Source organism: Ovis aries, chromosome 11, assembly GCF_016772045.2.
Source record: "Ovis aries strain OAR_USU_Benz2616 breed Rambouillet chromosome 11, ARS-UI_Ramb_v3.0, whole genome shotgun sequence".
Lineage (NCBI taxonomy): Eukaryota > Metazoa > Chordata > Mammalia > Artiodactyla > Bovidae > Ovis > Ovis aries.
The window spans coordinates 28,265,858-28,290,007 of record NC_056064.1 but is presented as its reverse complement, the minus strand read 5'-3'; the positions used below and the strand labels follow the sequence as shown (position 1 = coordinate 28,290,007).

At 52.7% G+C, this 24,150-nt stretch overlaps 1 protein-coding gene across 2 annotated transcripts in view; it reads right to left on the bottom strand.

Annotated features, from left to right (window-relative positions):
- Nucleotides 1–20,434, bottom strand: part of NTN1 (netrin 1) — a 206,785-nt gene extending 186,351 nt beyond the window's left edge. The window contains exons 1-2 of one of the 2 annotated variants that reach the window (XM_042255658.2): nucleotides 20,377–20,434; nucleotides 2,026–3,107 (exon numbers count right to left, since the gene is read on the bottom strand). In XM_042255658.2, coding sequence (XP_042111592.1) covers nucleotides 2,026–3,040 — 1,015 coding nt within the window. In that variant the 5' untranslated portion in view covers nucleotides 3,041–3,107; nucleotides 20,377–20,434. Of the gene's footprint in view, nucleotides 1–2,025; nucleotides 3,108–3,559; nucleotides 3,834–20,376 lie in introns of those variants that run through there. The other variant, XM_027974898.3, reaches the window with a different exon arrangement.
- Between the last annotated feature and the right edge of the window lie 3,716 nt (nucleotides 20,435–24,150).

The window sequence follows — 24,150 nt, the reverse complement described above, 5'->3', positions numbered from 1 at the left end:
TGAACAAAAAGGCTTACTAATTACGTTAGTTAATATGTTGATTGCTCAATTTGGCTTTAAAAAAAAACAGTCAATCCAATTTGTGCACAGAGTTAGTGTTTTGGTCAAAAGACAAAATCCTCAACTATGGAGATTATTTCAAGCGCATGGCCATTGTTATAAAATTGCGGGTTACTTCTCCACATACAAAGTGACTGAGAGCTGGAGGTGGGTGGTATCGGAACACCACGGCTAAGAGGAATCTTCAAGCCAGGAAAACGTTACCATCATAGCCAGCTTATTTGCCTCCATGTATTCACTTTCGTGTTTTCCAATCAGACCCTGCTGGTGACGATGAGAAGTTATCTTTCATATGCACATACAAGCTAACACAGATAGCCAAACCCTGGGAGGCCTTTTAAATGTCAATAAAGGGTTTTCACTCACAAAAGGAAGAAATGAAAAGAGGAAAGGCGAGAAGAAAGAGAAGGGATGGGAAAAACCAACATTTCTGAAGGAATGGAGCAGATCAAAGGCGTTCTATTCTCAAAGACGACTAAGTCGGGGAGTAACCACTGTCTCACCGCCCGAATCCTGAAAAGTCTCTTCCGACCAACCAGCAGTGGCGTCCCTTACAGGAGGGGGAAGGACAATGAGGTCTGCAGAAGTAGACCCTTGGATGGAGTGCAAAAATGGAGATCTGGCCACGCAACAGGAGAACTGCCCTCTGCAGACCAGGACGCCCGCCTGGGCCTCAGAGCCAACCAAAACATGTTTTCCATTCCGAGAAAGTCTGCATCCACAAGTCGTGAGGCACAAACTATTCGACAACAACATGGCACAATTAACCAGAACCAGACCTCAAGACGTGTGTTTGTGGGGGCCAGCAAACTTTGTAATGTGCCTCAGAGGCCGAGGCAACTGAAGAAACTCACACGGGCTATACCGGAGGGGGAGGGAATAACTATTCCACAAAAGATGAATACCCAAGGGCGGATGGCCAAACTGAATGATTTTCCTTAAAATAAAGTGTGGGATTTGTACCTTTACGCCTCATACTGGAAAAGCTGATTATGGTCTAACTACCTACCTTTCCTCTACGTTTTTTCTTCTTCTCCTGAGGAGAAACTGAGGGCTCAGAGTTTCTACTGCAGCAAAGTTGTATGATCCAGAAACGGAATGCATTTCTTTTTTTTTTTTTTTCAAGCCTCACTTCAGACCCAAGAATATCCACCAGTACAGGGTTTTGTGAGATTTCTCTTTCAGGACCTGAAACCCCATAAAATCAAGAATCTGGGCCCTTAGTTAATTCGCGGGAATTGTTTAATTTCACCTCAACACACACACCCCGCCCCCCACCATGCTAACAACAACAACGAAAATCTGGTATACTTCTTTTTTGGACCGGGACTGACTTAGTTTAAAATAATTAGTGAACTCTCTTTTGTAATCTGCAGATAGTAATTAATTTAAATCACATCATTCTTTTGCTAGCCCAAACACGCTATCCAAAAGAAAACTATATCTATTTTCAAACCGTAAAAGACAAATGGAGGACGCAGGAGTGATGTTCGTCGTGCACCGAATTAGCACCAAATTGCAAATCCCTTTGCCACCTCCCGAGGGATTTGTGGCCGTGGAGCTGGAACTTCCTGGGAACCCGGCCGGGGTCCCCAACAGTGAGACCAGCTGCTGCCCTGGGGCGGGGTGGGGGGGTGGATCCCAGAGTCCCGCCAAACTGAGGAGAAGGCAATCAGTGTCTGCCCTTGCATCTGGGATTAGGGGAACTGACTGGTAAATTTTCCGCAAAGCCCACTCCCAGCATCTTGTCTTACCGAACCGCACAGGAGGCCAACCCAATTGGCCAGCGTCAAGCGCGCGAGTGGACCGACTCTCCCGGCCCCACCGCCCAGGATTTCCCGGAACGCGCCTCCCACCATCCCCACCACATTCACGCAGCGGGAGATGCTCGCTAGGCCCGGGAGTAGCCGCCCGGGTCCCCGCCCCGTCCGGGTCCCGCCCGCGTCCCCGTGGCGCCCCACTCACCCACGCACTCGTTGGCCTCGCGGGCGGTGGCGCGCTGCCAGGGCCGGTCGTAGTGGAAGGGCTTGCAGCGGTCACACTCCGGGCCGGCCGTGTTGTGCCTGCAGTCGCACACCAGGCTGTCGTCGCGGTCGCGCACGCAACGGGCCGCGTGGCCGTTGCACTTGCAGCGGCCGCCCACCTGCAGGTCGGACACGGCGTAGAAGTACGAGTCGCGCGCCAGCTCCGAGTCGTCCTCGTTCTCGTCGCCGAACGTGTGCAGGCGGCTGAAAGCCACGCGGATGTCGGTGGCCGTAACCCAGTCCTGCAGCACCGGCGAGTTGTCGAAGTCGTGCGCCGAGGGTCGCCCATCCAGCGTGCTGAAAGCGATGAGGCCGCCCGAGAGTGGGCGCATGTCGGTGTGCGAGTCGGTGCACACGGCCTCCTGCTCGTTCTGTTTGGTGATGGGCGCGCGGTGCGGCCGGTTGTACATCTTGCGGCACTGCGTGGAGTAGAACTGAAAGGGCACCCACGTGCGCCCGTAGTCCATGGACTTGTAGATGGCCATGGACTCGGGCCGGGGCGAGCAGAACTGCAGGCTCACGTAGGTCACCTCGAACTTCTTGCCGAGCGACAGCGTGAGCGTGACGTTGTGCGGGAACTGCAGGTAGTTCTCCGACTGCCAGCACGTCAGGTTGTGCGGGTTGTTGAGATCCGTGAGGAAGGCGGGCGGGTGCGCCTTCTTGGGGTCCGACGCGTTGCAGAGGTGGCAGGAGCGCAGCCGCTCCTCGCCGCGCTCGCTCACCACGCAGTAGCGCGCCGGGGGCCGGCCGCAGGTGCTGGACACGCGCACGTCCTTGCCGAAGGCCGCGTTGACAAAGTCCGGGATGCAGCGGCGCGGGTGGCCGTTCTCGTCCGAGCAGGGGTCGGGCTGCGCCGCCTGGCCGGCGAACATGCTGAGCCCGGGCCCGCCGCGCACCGCGCCCACCAGGCACGCCACGGCCGCCAGGGCCGCCAGCGCCTCCCACACTGCGCGCATCGTGCTGCGTCCAGCCTGCCCCGGCCCCGCCGCGCCGAGGAGTCGGTCCGCCCGCCGCAGAAGGCGCCTGCGGAGAGAGGGGAGCCGCGCTCAGCCAGCCCGCCCCGCGCCCTCCAACCCCGCGGTGGGGCGGCGATCGGGGACGCGGGCGAACGCCCGGCTTCCCCCGCACCGAACACCCGCCTCGGTGCCCCGCGTCCCGGGGGCAGGCGAATCCGGAGACCCCCAGGCCCCGCACTGCCCGCGCCTCCTCTTCCCCGCCGGCGGCGAGCTGGGGCTGCGGGCTATCGCTCGGTTTCCCCGCCGCCGCCGCCGCCGCCTCCACGCCGCCCGAGGGTCCTGCCCGCGCCCGTCTGCTCGTCAGCCGTCGCCCCGCCCGCACCCTCAACTCGGGCGCGGGACAACTCGAAGAGCCCCTGAGCTCGCACGGCCCGCGCCCCCTCCTCCCGCAGCCCTGGCTTCCCGCTCAGCTGCCCCAGATCGCACTCCCGGCCGGCGAGTCCGCGTTAGGGACTTTACCTCAGGAGAGGGCAAAAGAGAAAGAAAAGTTTGCCCGGCCCCGGCCGGGGAGCCCGCGCGCCGGACGGCGGAGAGCTTCTCGCTGGTTGCTAGCAGGCGCGTCCTGCCTCAGCGCGGGCTTGCCAGCTCCATGCCCGGCGCGGCCGCCGCTGTCCCAGCCCCGGCCCGGCCCGGCCGCCGCCGCCTCTCCCGCCCGAATGACGACGCGGCCGCTCGGCTCCCGCCGCTGCCGCCGCGGTGCGAGTGCCGCCCAGCCCGCGCCCGGGGCGCACACACTCCCGCTGGCTGGCGCGCACTCACACACGCACGCACGCCCCCGAAGGCTCCGCCGCCGCCGCCGCCGCCACTCGCGCAGGGAGTGGGGGGCGGAGGGGAGCGCGGGGGCGGGGGGCGGGGCCGCCGGGCGGGGCGCCGGCCAATAACGTCGGCGGGCAGCCGCCGGCTCCAGAGCCAAGTTTTCACCCCGGGAAAGAAGAAAGTTAAAGGGAAGCGGCCAGGGACCCGGAGAGAGCGAGGGTACGAGCGGGTGGGAACCCGGGCGCCCGAGAAGGAGAAGCGGAGACAAAGGGAAGCGAGGAGAGCGCCCGGGGAAACCCCGGAGAGGGGGCTGGGCCCGGCGCGCACCCCGCGGAGGGAGGAGGGGCAGGCCGGGGACCGTCCGCTTCGCCCGGCCCCGCGCTGCCCCGGGAGCCCAGCAGGTTTCCGCCGGCCCCACGCCCCTGGGGAGCGCGCAGGCGAGGGAGAGGGGGCGATTTTTCTCCCTCCTGGTCCCGGGCAAACACATCTGTGTTTGTTTTCTTTGCTGAGCTGGGGTCGGGCCTTCCTCAAACTCAGCGTGGTGGCCCTGGTGGCACCGCGTCCAGGGCCGTGCCCCGTGGGCAGACAGCCCGGAATCGTGAGGAAGAGGGAGCCTCTGCTGGCTCGCCTCTCCTACCCGCAGCCCCTGGCATCTGGAGGGAAAGAGTGGCTCTGCCGTCCCCTCACAGCTGTCACCCCTCGGTGGGCCAGTCTGTACAGAAAGCAGCTCCTTTTCTACCTGGGAGTTGTGGTGGGCTGGAGGCTGAAGTGGGACAAAACCAGACAGCACCTGGGCACTGGCCAGCAACCCCCAGGCCTCGGGCTGGAGGTGGCCTAGCCCTCCCCGGATCCACAAGGTGCTCACCGGCTCAGTGTGCAAAGGTGCTGTAGCCCATACTATCTGCTGGGAACCCATAACTGCTTTGCAGAGTAGGTGTGAAAGTCTATTTTGCAGATGAGGGAGGAAATAGTTCTCAGGAGGTGAAGAAACTTGAGTAAGCTCTCCCAGCCATAGAAACCTGGCTCCTTCCTCTCCTCACATTTGTCAAACGAATCATCCCACCCAATTCTAGTCTAATGGGACACCCTTGGGGCCACCCAGCTTCTTGCCTCCTTCTCTGCTACCTTCACCGAAGGGCCGAAGACAGTGACAGTATCCTTTGACCTTCTTCAGCGGCAGCCAAAACACTTCAGGGGAAAGAAGACACTGGGCTAAGAGTTTTGAACTGAACTGCCAGTTGTTAACTTTTAGATGAGTGAGCTGGTAACAGGCCTGGCTTGAAAACTTAGGATACTGGTTCTGGCCCAACAGCTGGCTTGCTGCATTAGCCCCATTGAGTGTCTTGTTTTGTCTTATTGGTATTTTCATAAACTCTGGGAGTCTAAGAAGGGGCCTCAGGGCTAGTCTGGCCCAGCTCAGTCTGTTTGGAAGACTGCCTACCCCAGCCTCCCTGAGAGATGGCCACCCAAGCCAGCTCTTCTAGGGATGGAAGTTCACTGCAGCCCAAGGAAATAAATCCACTTCATTGCAGGACTGGCTGGATTCATCCTCTGCCCTGGGGTAGAATTTTAACTGTCTTCTTGTGCCGGGTAGCACTCTCTGCACTGTTTGTTTATGCCGCGGCAGAGGGGGATTTCAGGTGACTTACAAGGGTGCTTAAAACAAGGCAAAATAACATAAATTAGAAAGTGAGGTGGAAGAAGGTAAACGTTTCTTTTTTTTCTGTTTAACTCTATGGACTGTGAAATCTCAATGGCATCCTGAAAGGCAACGTGGCAGTTTGGAGTTCCAACACCCTTTGGAGTCGGAGTGTGACCTTGGCAACTTTTGCATCTTTCTGTGCCTGGTTTCTTCATTTATAAAAGGGGGACAATAAGCTCTAACTCATAGGGTTGTGAGCATCAGATGAGTTGACATTACGAATGTTATAGCTTCTAATATGTGTATACAAATATTGTCCTTAGATCATCTCTGTGGGTGTACTTTCATATACATGTATATGTGACTGTACATAAAGCCAGGCACACAAATGGATGTAGACATATTAGTTGGTAGTATGACATTATTAGATCTTCATAGAAAGTTTAAGTTGTTTAAAGACATTTAATTACATGGAAAGATATTGGTGACATAAAGCGAAAAAAGCAAGTTACAAAACACTATGCCCCCCCAAAAGGTAGGCATGGTATCCTCTCATTTTTATTTTTTTAAAATATGCATAAAAGGACAACACTGATAATTGTGGGTATCTCTGGATAGTGAGGTTACAGGCGATTTTTGTTTATTTTTGCTTGCCTGTTCTTGATTGTGTATGGTAAAATAAGGAGAACTAAGAGGAGAAAGAAAAACCACAAGGGAAGACAAAGCAGAGATGGGAATCAAGGTAAAGTGGTTCTGGGGCTGCCCTATTCACTTCCTGGGGGTGGGCCACAAATTTGTCCTGAAGCTTTTCCAAAGCCCAAGTGAAAAGAAGACCATGTCAGTCACAAATTCCCAGTGCCTGTGAGAGAAAAACAGACCTATTACTCAAAAGAATTACAACTATTCTTAGTACTAAAATCAGTCAGGAATTTGTCCTGGAGGGCCTCCTAAAGAGACCACAGTGTGAGGTAACAAGCAGACACCCTTAAGTATCCCCAAACTTCACGGAGGGTTTCTGTGATGGGCCATCGTGTAAGCTGAGAGCATCACACCAGAACATGAGTCAAGAAGACAGCCTCGCAAGGACGGGTCTGAAAAAGGCACGCCGGGCTACCCCACTCCCTTCCAACCCAACATGGTCTAGTTTGGAATATCTTTAAGACCAGATTGGCTAGCGCTCTGAAGCCTTCCTTCTGCTATGTTGTTTCTGTCCCCGAGCTTTTTCTTAAAATATCTATTTGTTTGGCTGTGCTAGGTCTTAGTTGTGGCATGCAGGCTCTAGTTTCCTGACCAGGGATCGAACCTGGGCCCTCTGCAGGGGAAGCGCAGAGTCTTAACCATCGGACTACCGGGGAAGTCCCCCAGTTCTTTCAGTGAGTTCTCACAGGACACTTTGCTGACCACCCACCCTGTAGCTTCTCCTGACGTCCTCTAATTTGTCAGTGTCCCTACAGCAGACTGCCCTTTGAGGAGGCAAATGAAAAAAACAGATGTCCAAATGTTGTGAGAGCTTCTCAAAGTGACAGTTATAAATACACACCCAAAAAGGCGTGTCAGGCTCTGAGCAATGGGATTCACAATACAAACATGTTCAAAACACCACAGTGAGTTTCTTGGGTGAGAAAACACATTCCCAGGTGTTTGGACCAGGAATGCACTCGGGGGTAGGGTGGGGGGTGGAGGACACCATTCTTGACACCTAAGCCTTACCTGGGAAGCCTGAGAATCACCCTAGGAAGATGAGAATGTGGAAGTTTCAGGAAACGTAGAAGTAGCCAGAGTGGTGGTGGTGGTGGTGTTTAGTCACTAAGTCATGTCTGACTCTTTTGTGACCCCACGGACTGTAGCCCACCAGGCTCCTCTGTCCATGGGATTTCCCAGGCAAGAATACTGGAGCGGGTTGCCATCCCCCAGGGGATCTTCCTGACTCAGGGATCAAACCCATGTCCCCTTCATTGTCAGATGGCTTCTTTAATGCTGAGCCACCAAGGAACACCATACCCAGAATAAGAGGAAGAAAAGCAGGAGACTCAGGTGTCCTAGAAACCAGTGGGCAAGTTTCAAGCAAGGAGGAGTGGTGAGCAGTGTCACATGCCTTCAAGGTCAAGATAAGATCTGAAAGAGTCCTTTGGATTGAATGACAAGGAAGTCCTTGGTGACCTTGACTGGTAGTGGCAGAAGAGTGACATGGACACAAGCCAGACGGCCCCAAGTTATGGATTGAATGGGAGGTGAGAAAGTGCAGATAGCCAGTGAAGACAAGTTTCCAGAAGTGTGAAAACAAGTGGCAGGAAAGAGATAGGGTGATTGGAAGGTGACATGGGAGTGAAGGAAGCTTGGGATTTTTTATTGTTGTTTATAAGATAAGGCTATTTGAACTTGCCTAAATGTTGATAGGAAGGAGAAGAAGGAGGTTGAAGACAGATAAAACTAGCCTCGTTAAAGGGGCAAGTCAGGTGGTCTGAAAGCGTCTCTTGTTTCAAAGACATAAGAAGTAACGCCACCTGCTGAGAGCGAGGGAGAAGATTTGGAAAGGCAGGAAGTCTTGATTGGGTCATTAATGAGAAGGGGACAATGCAGGCCGGTTAGAATTCAAAGACCTATTGAGGTTGGTGACCATCCAGGAGAAAGAATGCCACCCAGGAAAGTCATGCCCCAGCAATGCTCAGTGGCCACTGTAGACCTGGAGAAAGCAGAATGACTGGATTAATCCATAGTTGAAGGTTTGTTTGTTTTCCAGGAGGTGGGGTACAGGGACAAAGGGAAGAAGTTGGCTGATGTGATGGACAACAGAGACAAAACTGAAGAGAGAAGGCAGTGAAGATAGGCCACCAACGGCAGAGGAAATAGAAAGGCCAGGATCTATAGCCGTGCTGGTGGCTCAGACAGTAAAAAAAAATCTGTCTGCAATGCAGGAGACCTGGGTTTAATCCCTGGGTTGGGAAGACCCCGTGGAGAAGGAATTGGCAACTCACTCCAGTATTCTTGCCTGGAGAATTCCATGGACAGAGAAGTTTTGTGGGCTACAGTCCACGGGGTCACAGAGTCAGACAAAACTGAGCAACTAACACGTTCACTTTTCAAGACAGTAGCCAAGGGGCTTTCCTGATGGTCCAGTGGCTAAGACTCCATGCTCCCAAGGCAGGGGATACAGGTTCGATCTCTGGTCAGGGAACTAGATCCCACAGGCCATAACCAAGAATTCGAATGCTGAAACTAAAAGATCCTGCGTGCCACAGCTAAGACTCGATATAGACAAATAAATATTAAAAAAAAAAAAAAAAAGCAACCAGTAATCACTCATGGCTCATTTCACTCAATTTGAATGAGCTAAAATGCATTAAAATTTAAAGCTCGGTTCCTCTGTTGCCCTGACTTGGAGAGTGAGTATTGATAAAGAACATTTCTATCATCACAGAATGTCCTATTGGACAGAGCTGGTCTGGAGGCTCAGGAAGATAGATGACATGAGTTGGGAATAACTGAGGAGACCATGGTCTAAAATTGGATGTCTACAGCAAGAATTCCAGAGGTGGAATAGCTCTAGGTGATGACAAGGCCCACAGAGGATGAGATGGGTTTCTGCTGGGAAGCAGAAAAGGTGAATGGAGATGATGAAGTCGACCAGACAGGCTGTCCACCTAGGGATGGAAGATCCTCAGGACTGGCATCAGGGCTCGCTGACCCAAATGCTTCTGTGGAAACTGAGCAAGACCCTGTAGGGATCCTGGGCATGGGACCCTTTCTGTTCAGCCTCCTGACCTCTGTGTTCCAAAGGGCGGGTTCACCTAGTTGCTAACCAGGGAAGGGAGGGAATGCAGAGACAAGAGGGGAGCAGTCAAGAAACAGCAGAAGCCTTGGGAGAGGATCCTGGTTCCACCTCAAGGGATGCACAGAGTAATAGCTTCGAGCTTTTCTGCAGAACTGAAACCTCCAACAAATGGAAGATGAGGAAGCATTCACTTGAGGAAGCATTCTTCAGAGAAGATTAGGAGATCAGCTGAGGCCAGATGAAAGGAATCCGGTCTGTACACAGCCTGATCATACTAGCAACCCCACCCTTGAACCATTGCTCACCAAATTCCACTAGGTCAGGACACACAGTTTTTGAAGGGCACAAACCCACTGTGTCCCACTTTGCCTAGCAACCCAATAAAGCTATCCCTTTTTGAAAAGAAAAGTGAAAGTGTTAGTCACTCAGTTGTGTCCAACTCTGTGACTCCAGGGACTGCAGCCCTCCAGGCTCCTCTGTCCATGGAATGCTGCAGGCAAGAATACTGGAGAATTTCCTCCTCCAGGGGATCTTCCCAACCCAGGGATTGAACTGAGGTCTACTGCATTGCAGGCAGACTCTTTACTGACTGAGCCACCAGGGGATCCCTTTTTACTGCACCCAGAACTCTTGTCTCCGAGATCCGATGCAGCACCAGTGCACACAGGCTGAGCTTTTGGCATCAACGTTTTCAAAGAAAGAGAAGAGTGACCTGGGTAGAGAGGAGTCAGCATGGACGAGATGTGGACAGGGGAACAGCTGTGTGGTTCCGGCCTTATAGAAGCAGGGGGTTGCTGTCAGTTTCACGAAGATCACAGGAACAATGGAGATTGAGAACAAGAGCTCCCCCTGCCTGGGTGCTGGGTGCCTCTGGTGTGGACAAGAAGAGCCCCTCTGAACAGTGTGAGTGGGGCCTGGGGGAGGGCCAGGCTGGAGGGTCAGCATAAAGGTGGGCTGGGAGGAGCAACCAGAGAACAAGGTGAGGATGCAGGGAGGGAACATCCTGTAATGGGACGGGGCAGGGGTAGCGGAGGGGCCGTGGGGGCTGCTCAGGCCAGTGGTTCACAAGGAAGGAGGACAGGAAAAGAGGGCTTCGGAGAAATGAGATGACCCGAGGGATCTTCATCTCTTCTAAGCACTCTGTCAATCATGCACTCATAATCCTTGTAAGAATCTTATGAGATTGGGATAGTCCTAGCTCCATCTTACAGAGACTCGGGAAAGTTGCTGAAGCTCATCTTCCTGATGAGTAAAAGAGCAGGAATTGGAACTGAAATGGTCTGGATACAGGGTTCAGAGCTTGTAGTCGGCACCTGTGGGCAAGACGGGCTTGGTTGACGTTATCTGACACAAATGGGTCTCAGCTGTGTCTGGACAAGATGGGGTCCAGGTGGACCAGAAGTTTGAGCTGTGGCCTGGCTTGACTGTGCTTCTGAGCATGTCTGGTCCAGTTAAGAGAACACACATTAAATGGTTTCCAGGACTCCTGACATAGACTGGAAATTACAGCAGTGGGGGATGTTGATGAGGGTACCTGGCTTCCCCAGAAGAGTCAGTGGGGTCTGAATTGATTGTGTTACTTTTGGAAACAGAAAGAACTTGACTCAAACAAAACTTGATTCCAACTCATAACTTCATTGTGTGACCCTGAGCAAGTTGCTTCACCCATCAGGTTGGAAACCCATTGGTTTTCTCCCAGCAAAATGGGGACCATCACACTTACCTTATTGAGTGATTTAAAAAGCACCTGTAAAAGGAAAGAAGCTGGCAGACTGAATATATGAGAATTGAGGGTGTTTGAGGTTTGTTTGTTTTTAACTATTCATAATACTCACTCACTATTCATAATACTATTCATAACTACTCACTCACCCTGGAAGAAGTTAGGGGCCTCCTCTCATTTTGAGGCTTTGAGAGCCCAGCTCACCTGGTCAGCCTCGTGGAGACGCTCAAGGGATCCCAGGCCCCTGGACTTGACGCCAGGAGATCTGACTGTTCTGGAAGGAGTGCAGGAGAGCAGGTGGTCTAGAGCGTAGGTTTCCCCGAGCTTTGTCCGGGCCTCAGTGCTGTTGATCAGCTTCTTCAGCTGCCCTCCCCTAGTGCTGGCTTCTTGGCTGAGGATTCCGGAGCTGGGCAAAGAAGCCCATACGAACCCCAAACCCGCCAAATCCCTTAATCTACCGGAGCTCTTTGAAGGGGTGAAAACCGCCTGTGGATAAGGGGAACCAGCAGATGTAATTTATTTTCATTTGCAAAAAAAGCTTTTGTAAGCTCCCACCCTGAACGCTATTACAATAAAGAAAATGGGTCACCGTCCAGGGAAGCTTTGACAAGGGTGGAAGTCTGGCCATGAAGGAAGGAAACAAAGGGTGAACATAAAAGGACGGTTCTCTGGAGAAGGGGGAAATTATGGGAAACCTCTGGACCCAGAGCTGGGGCTCAGCTCACTGAACACCCAGACACAGTCTGAAGGAGGGAATCCCCTCACTTGTAGAGGTGACACCCGAGCGACATCAGGCAGAAGAAGGTGAACTGGAGGATCTTTAGAAGCCGAATGGTTCATGGGACACAGGTTCGGCTGTGATGAAGGTGATGTATTGGGGACAAAATCATCTGAAGGACTCTTAAAAGGTGAAGTGAAGTCGCTCAGTCGTGTCCGACGACTGTACCCTACCAGGTTCCTCCATCCATGGGATTTTCCAGGCAAGAATACTGGAGTGGGTTGCTATTTCCTTCTCCAGGAGATCTTCCCGACTCAGGGATTGAACCCGGGTCTCCCACATTGTGGGCAGACGCTTTACCATCTGAGCCACCAGGCAAACTCAGATTATCAAACACACTTGAAAAATACTATTTTAGGACTGTAGTACCAACTCCTTTCTTAAGGTAAGTACTCCACACAGGTGCTATTGGCATTGGGGCCAGACAGTTCTTCACTGGGCAGAGCAGTCCTGTGTCTACTACAGGATGTGCAGTGTCCCTGACTCCTGTCCACTAAAAGCTTCTAGGTCCCACACCCTACATACACACGTCACTGTGACAACTGACAAACGGTTCCTCTCATTTATAAGTCCCCCTAGAAGAGCCGCCACTCAAATCCCATCCTGATCCACTTGAAATTTAGCTCAGGATCTTCCTAAGGCCGAAAAGGTAAGAGAACCAGAAATAAAAACAGAATGCATTTGGGTTTAGGATCTTCTTCTGGGAAGTTCTAGTCATCACATCTCAAAATGATGGCGGTAAGTGCTAGAAACACAAATAGAGCAGAAGAAGGGGGCACAGTGCCAGGAGAGGAGGTGGGTTTTGGACAAGGTACTTGGGGCAGGAGAGGCTCTGAGAGGGAGCCAGTAGAGCTAAGGAAGGAAGGGAGCCGGGCGGATATGCTGGCAGCAGGGGGACAGTGGGAGTGTGCATCCCAGTGGAAGGAAACGGCAAGGGCAAAGGTCCTGAGGCAGAGCTTGACTTGTGTAAGGAACACGAACAAGGGGCCTGGTGAGCAAGATGGGAGTGCTGGGAGGTGAGCTCAAAGAAGTCACTATGCAGGCTAGAGAACACATGGCTTTGCAGATTTTGAGAAGGAATCTGAGCACTCAGTAATGAATTCTGGGTACCTCCAAGGCTTTGGAGGCTCTTCCCATGGCTCTTCATATCATAATACTTCCCTGACTAATCCATCAACTTCTCGAGAGAGGAACTGGGTCTTTACTCTTTGAATCCCCAGAGTTTAACAGACTGCCTGGCACAGGATAGGAATGTACTACAAACTCACTAAAATCAATCAAAGCATGACATTATGGACAACTGATGTCACCAACTGAGGTAGGTTGAAACATGTCCTCCACCCCCACCTTCAGAGATATCTATGTGTTAATTCCTGGAACCTGTGAATGCTACTTTATGTGGCAAAAAATGAATCTCAGCAGATGTGATGACAGTAAAGGATCCTGAGATGGGAAGATCACCTGGATTATCTAGGTGGGCCCTAAATGCCATCACGTGTCCTTATAAGAAGGAGGGAGGGGGAGATCCAACAAAATAGAAAAGGGAAGGCAAAGACAGAGACAGAGATCAGAGTGATGTGGCCACAAGCCAAGGAATATTGGCAGCTACCAGAAGCTGAAAGAGACAAGGAACTGATTCTCCTCCAGAGCCTCTATAGAAAGCACAGCCCTTGGTTTTAGTCCAGTGACACTGATTTCAAATGTCTGGCCTCCAGAATTGCAAGAAAATAAATTGCTGTTGTTTTAAGCCTCCAGATTTGTGGGAATTTGGTACAGTGGCAGTCAGGACTAATACACCACCAAACAGAAATGCCAGGGTTCAGCAGGTCCCTTGGAAATCTTAGAGGCAAGCTTGGGGTAAGTGAAAGGAACAAAAAGAGGGAGCATTAACACTCTGGCTTTGGGATGTTTCCGAAGTCTTCCTTTGTTTCTTCTTCCCATGGGCTGTGTGGCCACGTCCCCCTGTTCCTTACTTCATGCAATGCTGAGTTCAGGGCCTCCCACTTGCCAGGTCTCTCTTTCTGGAGGCCAGGGTCTCAGAATCCTTTACGATTCAGAACACAGTTCAGAAACAAGTTAATAGTCTCCTGGGCCTTTGAGAGAAGAGTCACCATGATATCCAGGGATTTCAGTTTGCACGGAGGCCAGAATACTTCACTTAGCAGTGTGTATGAGGTCAGGCATCTTCTGTTCTTCCAGGGCCACAGAGAATCACAGATCAGGACCCTAGGGGAATAGGTGACTGGGGGGACAGTAACAGGTTGAGAAGTGACTGCTGATGGGAGTATCCATTCCAGCCACCACCCAGGGATCAGGGCAGGTCTTGCAACCACTCAGCTTTCCAAGGGCATTACTGTCTGAGAGCCCAGAGGAGCTAGGAAAGTATAGGAGTAGCCCTTAGTGAACATCCATTGAGTCAGGGCTCCCCTTTAACAATGAGGAGACTGAGGCAGGGAGGCTGAGTGAATTGCCCAGAAGCTGATGTTCTGAGAGATGGCTTCAGAATGACTCCTTGGAATGGCTGTGGGTTACCCATTCAACCACACCTAGGGAATACCTGCTATATTCAATTCTGCTAAATTAGGTGGAGAAAAAAATCATGATTCTGGAGGAGCAAATGATTACATAAAAAGTTTCTATGCTTCAAGAAGTAAGCTTCAGTTAACTGCAAAAATCAATTATGTGGAACACCTTATGTTCCCCAAACGTCAGTAAAATGAGGTATTACGAGTCTACACGTCATACAGGGGGAAGACTTAGGGGACCAATTCCAAGAGGTGGTGCAAGATGAAAATACCCATGGACCATTGACTCCAAATAGATTGAGTAAGTGCGTGGATAATAAGGTATTAAGGGAAAGTAGGAGTTGGGGGGAGGGGGGCCTCTCCCTCACTGATGCTACCAACAGGCAGGGGGTACCACTGTGCTAGGCCCCAGAATGATGCCAGAAACTAGTCACAAGGCTGGATGGACGTGACCTAGCCTAGGGAACTACCTCCTTGTCTCTGGCTGAGCACCCTGCTTATGGGGCCTCCCAGGGGTCCCAGGTCCCTGGGACTGGAGGGACCTGGGATGCCTGGGTTTGCCAGGAGCTGCCTGAGTGGGCGGCAGGATAGTACAGGCCTGGATCATGCTCCAGGCATACACACTTCCTGATCTTCACACCTCTGCAACCATGGGTACCAAGGACTGAATGACTATGTCCCTCCCCCAAATTCATTTGAAGAGCCAATACCCAGCACAGTAGTATTTGGAGCTGAGGCCTTTGTGAATGACTAACACAATACTAGATCTTGAAGGTGGAGCCCTCGTGATAGGATTAGTGCCCTCAAAAAGGAGACATGAAACTAATAGAATGTGACATATCCATTATATCTAAATTTTTTAAATTAAATTGTTTTTTAAAAGACACATGAGAAACAAGTCTTTTCTCTCTACCATATGAGGACACAGCCGTCTGCAAACCAGGCCCTCACCAGTTACCGAATCAGCCAGCACCTTTATCTTGGACTTCCCAGCCTCCAGAACCATGAGAAATGAACATGTGTTGCCCCAGTTGCCCAGTCTATGGTGTTCTGTTAGAGCGGCCTGGACTGACAGTGGGCAAGTCATTTTACCTCTCTGAGCATCAACTTCCTCTTCTGAAAAATGCGGATGGTATTATCATTTGTCCCCTTCCTTTCTTCCTTCCTCCCTCCCTTCCTTCCATAGATATCAGGAGTATAGAGTTAAAAAAGGCATGTACAAAAGACCCTGAGATGTCCGAAGTCTGAAGCCCTAAAGAAATATAATTTTAATAACTTCATGTGAAACCAGCTAACCCAGTGCCTCTACCATCACCATGGTTACCACAAGGATGCTACCCTCTTGAGAGGATGACAAACTGCCCCCAGGCAACAGAAACTCATATACAGGACAGTACCCCTAGCACTGCAGAAAAACTGGACTTTGGTGTTAATAATGTCAATAATCCTTTCCTAATTACCAATTAATAGTTATAATAAGTCAACAAGCATGAATAATAACTATCAATCAATCAAAAGTATCTGATTCAGCTTGGGGTCAAGGTAGATCTGTCAAGAGTGGAGCCTCAGAGCAGCAACCACAGTCGTAAACACAACCATAATCACAGCCACAGCCGGAATCACAATCACAACCATCATCACAACCACAGTCATAATCACGATCGTGATGGCAGCTCACACTTACAGAATGCTGCCAGGTCTGGTCTGGGAATGGGTCTGCTGGATTTCAGCCAGGAAGCTTGTTGAGGTAAGGGCAGTGGTGGAGAGGCTGGAAGGGAATTTACGAGAAGTTTCTCTTCTTGGAGAAGAGAGGCAGGGGGAGGGTAAGGCAGACCATAAGCCCCATGACTGGGGACAGCATCATTCTTGCTCACTAGTATCTGCCCAACACCCAGCACAGAGCTTGGCACATACTAGACACTCAAAAAAATGTTTACTAGGGACTTCCCTGGAGGTCCAGTGGGTAAGACACCATGCTTCCACTTCAGGGGGCACAGGTTGATCCCTGGTCGGGAAGCTAAGATCCCACATGTCATGTGGGATGGCATGGCCAAAAAATAGAAAAAACAACAAAAGCAAACAAATAACATTTTAAAAAAATGTTTGCTAAATGAACAGCAAGGGGCCTGGCCAGGATGTCCCTAGGGAAGAAGCAGAGGTTTCTTGTCCAGGAGCACATCTGGGCTTGAGGTTAGTGAATCAAATTCTGCTTCTCTGGGTCTTTGATTCCCAGTAACTCTTCACGTACTTGATGACCACTCAAGCTGCAGGTCACATTGGTCTCGCTTGGAGAACTAGATAATCCTGGCATCATCAACATCTACTAACTTATGACACAGGCACGCATGTACGCACACACGTCTCCAGGCTGCAGAGTGGGAGCCAGCCCTTTTCAGCAGGAGCCAAGGACCCTCCCTGGGCTGGGTGCCCTCACCCCAGATCCAAAGGGCTCAGGAGGCGGCTGCCTTCTGCCTGGGCCCCCTCCACTAGGATCTGATTTTCTCATCATCTGGATAGTCTCAGCAACTCACAGCAAAGGGATGAACCAGCCTGACCTTTCTGGAGGTTTGTTTAAAGCAGAACAATGTTTGTCTTGTCCAAACACTATGAATTACTCCAGAGAATCCTGCCCAGTTTTACAATCCGCAGCTACAAACGGCTTACATAAATAGGGACTCGTCCCCTCCCCGTCCCCCCTCTGTTCCTAACAGCTTCTCCCCACATCCCAACTTCCCTCCACTCTTCCAGGCCTCCCCCTGTGCCCCCTCACCCTTCCTCTCTTCTGAGCCCCAGCCTGGTGAAGGACAGGTGTCTGTGGTTCCAGGCGACGGCTCGCACCTGGGTTATTGCTGGCACGGATCCCGCCGGTGGGCTGCTCTCCCTGGCGTGGGCCAGGTTTGCCTGGCTCGCAGGGAGGGGAGGTGGGGGGCGCCTTCCGGGCACATTTGTACTGTCTGTGTGAGGCCTGCAGTGCACAGAGTTAGGTCCAGCTGGGAAAGTGTGTTGGGAAGAGGAGGCCCCTAGGTTTGGGGGCAAAACATCCAGTCACCCTGCAACCCACTTGGACCATTCCTTGTCTGACAGGATGCTCAGCACCCCCACAGCTGCTGCTTCATAGGCTGCACATTCAGGGGATCTGAGGTTTCTTCTTAGAAGTGCACCCCACTCACTGTGGGCCTCCAGTGGTGGTGGGTGACAGTAAATGTCGTTCTGCCTATCGAATACGGGCCACAAAAAGCAAGCAGGGCCCATGATCCCATTAGGGAAGGGACTGCTGGGGAAAGAGCTCAGTTTGGGCTGGGCTTCCCTAAGTATAGTTTCAGTCCCACATGCATTGAAAGACTTTGGGGAGCTTGTTTTAAATGTAGATTTCTGAGGACTTCCCTGGTGGTACAGTGGCTAAAACGCTGCCTTCCCAATGCAGGGCACCAGAGTTTGATTCCTGGGCGGGAAACTAAACCCCATATGCCATAACTAAGAGTTTGCATGTTGCAACTAAAGATCCTACAAGCCACAACTGGAAAAAAAAAAAAAAAAGTAGATTTCTGGGCCCCTCCCCCAGCCTAGAAAAGCCTGGAGGGTTGAGAGGAGGAGATGATGTTCAGGTCTGGGATTCACCTCCCTGCATGAAATCCTCTCCAGGCAAGTCCCCAGATTAACTAGCTGGATGACACCCGCCAGCCAACCACTTTGAGTCTCAGCTTCCCATCTGTACAAAGCCCGGAGACTGTTTGAAAGGCCCCTTCCAGCTCTTAGAATGTGGTTTCAAGGAAAGCTGGCTACCAGAACCCAGAAGCAGCAAGGCTGGGTGGAAGCAGCCAGAGAGAAAAAATCAAGGGAGTCCTTAAACTCCGAGGAGAGGTGTTGGTGAAGACTTGGGGAGGTGCCGGGGAGGGTGCTGCTGGTTGGGGTGTGAGTGGTGTGTGGACTCCTTCCACCGAAGGCCCCACACTTGGAGCCAAGTGTGACCTCATTTCATCCTTGTTTTGCAGGCAAGGAAACTGAGACTCAGAAGGGAGGACGGACTTCTGCTCGGAAGCTGGTGAGTGGCGGGGATTCCATCACCGACACACCCTGGAACACCCATCTGGCCATTCCAGAAACGCCCCTTCCAGCCAGCTACTTCCCTTGTTCCAGCCTCTCCGAGGAGCACGGGTGTGTGTGTGTGTGTGTGTGTGTGTGTGTGTTTTAATCGCTCAGCTGTGTCAGATTCTGTGACTCCATTGACTGTAGCCCACGAGGCTCCTCTGTCCAGGGAATTCTCCAGGCAAGAATAGGGGAGCGGGCTGCCATTTCCCTCTCCAGGGGATCTTCCTCACCCAGAGATCCAACCCGGGTCTCCTGCATTATAGGCAGATTCCTTACCGTCTGAGCCACCAGGGAAGCCTATTGCACCTTAGGGACAGAGCTCCTTCTCTTCTCCCAATGGGAGGGTGCCACTGGGTGGGAGGCTGCCACTGGGTGGGAGGGTGCCACTGGGTGGGAGGGTGCCACTGGGCGGGAGGGCCCTGGGCCAAATCTGTCGCACGAAGTGGATGCGTGGTGAGCCTCCACGGCAGGAAAATCAACTGCCCGGAGCTTCACCCTGGAGAGAGCCTAGCCGGTCTTACCCACCCTCAAGCTCCACAGCCGGGCTGGGGGCGCCCTCGGGGAGAGGTCATCCCGGTTAGGGCTGCGACTGCAGCGCTCGATCCTCCTTCGCCCGAGGACAGGGAGCCCTGCCAAGGAGAGGCACCAGCTCTCAGAGTCCGCAGACCGTTCGTGCCCAGCACTCGGGGCGACCCGAGGTCAGAAGATAAAGCCGCCGCCACTCTCTCCGCTGATGCTCCGGGGGTACACCCTGAGCTGGCAGGAGTGGCGAGCCGGAGGCCGCGAAGGGCACGCTGTCACCCTCCCCAGCCCCGCTGCTGGCAAAGACCTTGTGTCGCGGCAACTCGGGATCGAACGTCTGGTGCGGGTCGGGACAGTATCAGCGCGCCCTGCCTCTACGATCTCTGAGTGTGCACTGGGATCCCATTTCCACTTTCGAGATCCAGAATCTTACCGTGCGACCCCGGGCAGCCGCGCGCGATGCACTCCCCAGCCCAGCTCCAAAGTCTGCGCCTCGGATTAGCTGCGCCTCCCTTCCAGTTCAGCATTTGATTTTCTAATCAAGCTCTTTGTCCCCTGCGGCCTGAACCCGAGCCCCCTGCTTCCCCGTTTCCCCTAGGGCCCCGCCTGGGTCTCGCTGTCGCCCGACTTTCCCGTCGAAGGCAGTCGAGTGAGTGATTCGGCTGCCGAGGCCGAGGCCGGCGGGTCCGCGGCGCGGGCCGGGCTGTATGGAAATGGCCCGAGGAGCCGGCGGGCGCGGCGGCGATTTATTCTGGGAGTGACAGCCCCTTTGAGCGCTCAGCGAATGGCATTTTCTGTCTGTGAAAGCCTTTCTTCCCACCTCTGTTCAGATTAGCCCGGGGGATGAATGCGCCCATTATCCAGCCCGCTGACCATTCTGAAACGCCAAATTAATTACTAAGCACTGAATCAGGCGCCGGGGCCGGGGCACCGGGAGGTGTGAAAATAGCGAGCGACTGGAGCTGGGGAAGGCGAGGGGCGCAGCGCCGAGAGGCCGGGCGGGGTGGCCCGGGGCGCGGGCGCGGGCGCGGCGGGTCTGGGGGCGGGCTTGGCCGGCCGCCGAGCGCGACCTGCCGGCGTGACCGGACGCGACCGCGGGGCGAGCGGGCTGCCGGGGCCCCGGGCGGGCGGCAAGGCGCGGAGCCGGGTGGCGGCTCCCGCCGGTTGGGCTAGCCGGGGGCGCGGCCGGAGAGCGCCAAGTGCGCGGGGCGCCGGGCCGAGGCTGGAGCGTGCGCGGGGCGCCGGTGCCTCCCGGGCATCACCGCCCGGGACAGCTGCCCCCAGACGGCCCCTGTCCGCGGGTGCCCCGCCGTCCCCTCCCAGGCGCTCGCCGCTCCAGCTGCCCTCCGAGGCCTTCAAACTTGCGCGCCGCCCGGCCACCACGGCCCCCGGCTCGAGCTCCCCGAGAGCCGGGCCGCCCGGAGGCCGCCTCCCCTGGCCCGGATTCCCGCCCTGCGGACCGCACTTACCTCCCGAGGCGCCGGGCGGGAGAGGGAGGCGAGCTCTCGGCGGCTCCCGCTGGAGTGCGCTGGGCGCGGGGAGCGCGCGCCTTTAAGACTCTTCCCCGAGACTCCGCCAGGTGGTGTCAGGCCGGCCGGGCCCTCTCGGCGCGGCACCCCCGCGGCCACCCTGCTCCCCAGCCCGCCCCGGGCGGAACACGGACGCTCGCCGCCCCCCCTTGGCGCCCCGCCGAGCCCGCTCCAGTGGAGTGGAGCCCGAGGCTCGGGGGGACAGGATGGGCGGTGATCTGGGGACACACGGATGCTCAAGAGGAAGGCATCCATCCCACCCACTCTACTCTAGCTTTGGCAGATGGGGGAATTTCTCTTTGGCCGGATGCTGGGGGCGGGGGAAGAAGAGGCGAGGATCGAGAAGTCTAGTCCCAGGACGCGGGGTACGGCCCTCACTGTCATCACCCCGGGACGCGCCTGAAGTCCGCGCGAAACTGGTCCTCTCGTCCTTGATCCAAGATGGCGAGTGACACGCCTCCCCCAGTCACCGCTGACATGACCGAAGCGTTAGAGAACTGTCGCCACTTAAAACTGGGGCTATAGGAGATCCACACTTCGGAAACAAAAGTTTTAGAGGACCCATGGGAAGGTTGAAGGAACTCCACCTTGGGCAGGCGAGAAGCCGGGTTCGGCCTGGGATGCGCAAAGAGCACCCCTCCCTCCCGATGCCCTCTAGGAGCCCAGCGAGGTGAGCTCACGAGCCGCCGGCACCTGGGGACCCTCCGCAGAGCTCACCGCCGGCTGCAGGGCACACGTTTGCAGGCATAAACTGTGATTCTGGCTTCAGGCCATTATTAAAATTTTATATGTGTCTTCTCTTTCAAAAATAATTTTATGACATTTGTTGAGATTTCAAACCACTAATAATTAACTCAGTTTTTCTGTCTTCATGGTTCACTGCTATTTCTTTTATATAAACATCTTCCTCATCCCTGAGTTCCTTATTTTGAGTAATCTCTCACACAACTGAAACTTACTTTTGAGTAACCCTGGGGGGGGGGGGGGAAGGGCATGTGGGTGGTGGGCTTTTCCAGTCTGTGTATGTCAACAGATTTCTCTCTGTTAACTTCTACAGACACTAGTCAGATATAGGATCCTATAGGATATAGGCTCCATACTTTATTTATATTTATGACACTGCAAGATAGGGATGTCTTAGCATAAAGCAGGGAGGCAGGTGAAAAGTACTCACTCTGATCTGTGACCCATGATCTGGGGGAATCCATGAAGTGACTCTTTTTGACTATTATTGATCCATCCATCTTCTGATTTTTATAGTAGCAGAAATTTCTCCCAGGTTCTAGAGAATAACATCATTCGAAGTCTTTCATCTTTTGGGGACCATCTGGCTTCAGTGTACTTTGTTAAGAGAAAAAAATATATGGGTTCTGTTACTTCCTCTTTTACTAATTGTCCCCCAGGGCTAGTCCCATCTCTCTTCACATTCAGTGCTTCTCCCATAAAAAGGAACAAATCGGGCTGCCTGACTGCTGTGGTCCTGTCTAGCGTCAATGATCTAGGAGCCTAAAATGCAATGACCCAGCCCAGGGAGAGACCCCTTCACACCAACTAGGATGCTATAACAGAAAAGACAGATAAGTACAAGTGTGGGTGCGGGTGTGGAGAAATGGGAACCCTCCTGCGTTCCTGGTGCGAATGGAAAAAAAAAAAGGGTACAGCCACTAGAAAAGACTGGCAGTTCCTCAAAAGGTTAAACATACAGTTTTCACAGGATCCAGCAATTCTACTCCTAGGTATATACTCAAGAGAAAGGAAAACATATGTCCACACAAAAACACCTGTACACAAATATTCATAGTAGCACTAATCACAGTAGCCTCAAAGTGGAAATATCCCACATGGCCATCAATCAATGAATTAACAAATAAAATCTGGCATATCCAAATAATACAATATTATTCAGCTATAAAAAGAATGAAGTACTAATACACTCTATGACATGGATGAATCTTGAAGACAGTATGTTAAGTGAAAGAAATGAGTCACCAAATGTCATATATTGTATGGTTCCATTTACTATGAAATGTCTTTAGAATAGGCAAATCCATAAGAGGCAGAAAATAGATTTGTGGTTGACTTACTTTGCCAACAAAGGTCCCTCTAGTCAAGGCTATGGTTTTTCCAGTAGTCATGTATGGTTGTGAGAATTGGACTGTGAAGAAGGCTGAGCGCCAAAGAATTGATGCTTTTGAACTGTGGTGTTGGAGAAGACTCTTGAGAGTCCCTTGGACTGCAAGGAGATCCAACAAGTCCATTCTGAAGGAGATCAGTCCTGAGTGTTCTTTGGAAGGAATGATGCTAAAGCTGAAACTCCAGTACTTTGGCCACCTCATGTGAAGAGTTGACTCATTGGAAAAGACTCTGATGCTGGGAGGGATTGGGGGCAGGAGGAGAAGGGGACGACAGAGGATGAGATGGCTGGATGGCATCACTGACTCGATGGACATGAATCTGAGTGAACTCCGGGAGTTGGTGATGGACAGGGAGGCCTGGCGTGCTGTGATTCATGCTGTGAGTCGGACACGACTGAGCGACTGAACTGAATTGAACTGAGGGCTGGGGCTGGAGGTTGAGTGGGGAATGGGTGCTAACAGGAGTGGGCTTTCTTTTAGGGGTGATCAAAACTGATTGTGGTATGTGCATGCTCAGTCGCTCAGTCATGTCCGACTCTCTCTTTGCGACCTGCCAGGCTCCTATGTTCATGGGATCCAACTCCTGCACTGGCAGGCAGATTTTTCACCACTGAGCCATCTGGGAAGCCAAAATATAGAGAGAAATACTACATTCTGTGTACGTGCTCATGCTCAGTCGACTCCATGAACTGTAGCCCTCTGGGCTTCTCTGTCTATGGAATTTTCCAGGCAAGAATACTGGAGCGAGTTGCCATTTCCTACTCCAAGTGATCTTTCCAGCCCAGGGATCGAACCTGGATCTCTTTCGTATCCTGCATTGGCAGGAGGATTCTTTTACCACTGTGCCACCTGGGAATCCCTATTGGGTTACACTTAACTCTGTGAGTATACTAAAAGCATCATATTGTACACTGTAAGTGGATGAATTGTATGGTATGTGATTGTGTCTCAATACAGATATTATATTAAAAAATATTTACCATGTCTGTGTTCTCACAAAGCCACAGGATAACTGGGGGATTAGCCAGTTCAGGACCCTATGACCTGCCCAAGGAATCAAGCGCGCTCCTCACACTTACACACAAAGGTTTCCATGGCCCATACAAAGGCAAGACTTTTCCGGACCTTGTTGTTCAGTTGCTAAGTCACATCCAATTCTTTTCTGCATCTTACCATATCCTAATACTTAGGTGTTAACTTTTTATTCTTCTTCCTCTCTGTTGGAAATCCTCCAACTGGCTGCGGGTAGCCCTGCAGACTTAGTAAGCTGATTCTCAGAACAGGGTCTCCCAAGAGAGCAGCCACTTTCAAGACTATAGCACAGTTATTAAGAGTAGCAACGATGGAGCCAGACCTCCAGAGTTCAAATCCCAGACCTGTCTCTCACTAGCTACCTGACCCGGTCCAGTCACTTACTTTCTCTTTTCCTCAATTTCCCTATGTGCAAAACGAGGATAACAGTGCTTGTTTCTGGTGGACTATCCTAAGTATTGCTGTGCTGTGCTGGGCAAGTTGCTCAGTTGTGTCGGACTCTGTGCCACCCCATGGACTGCAGCCCACCAGACTCTTCTGCCATGGG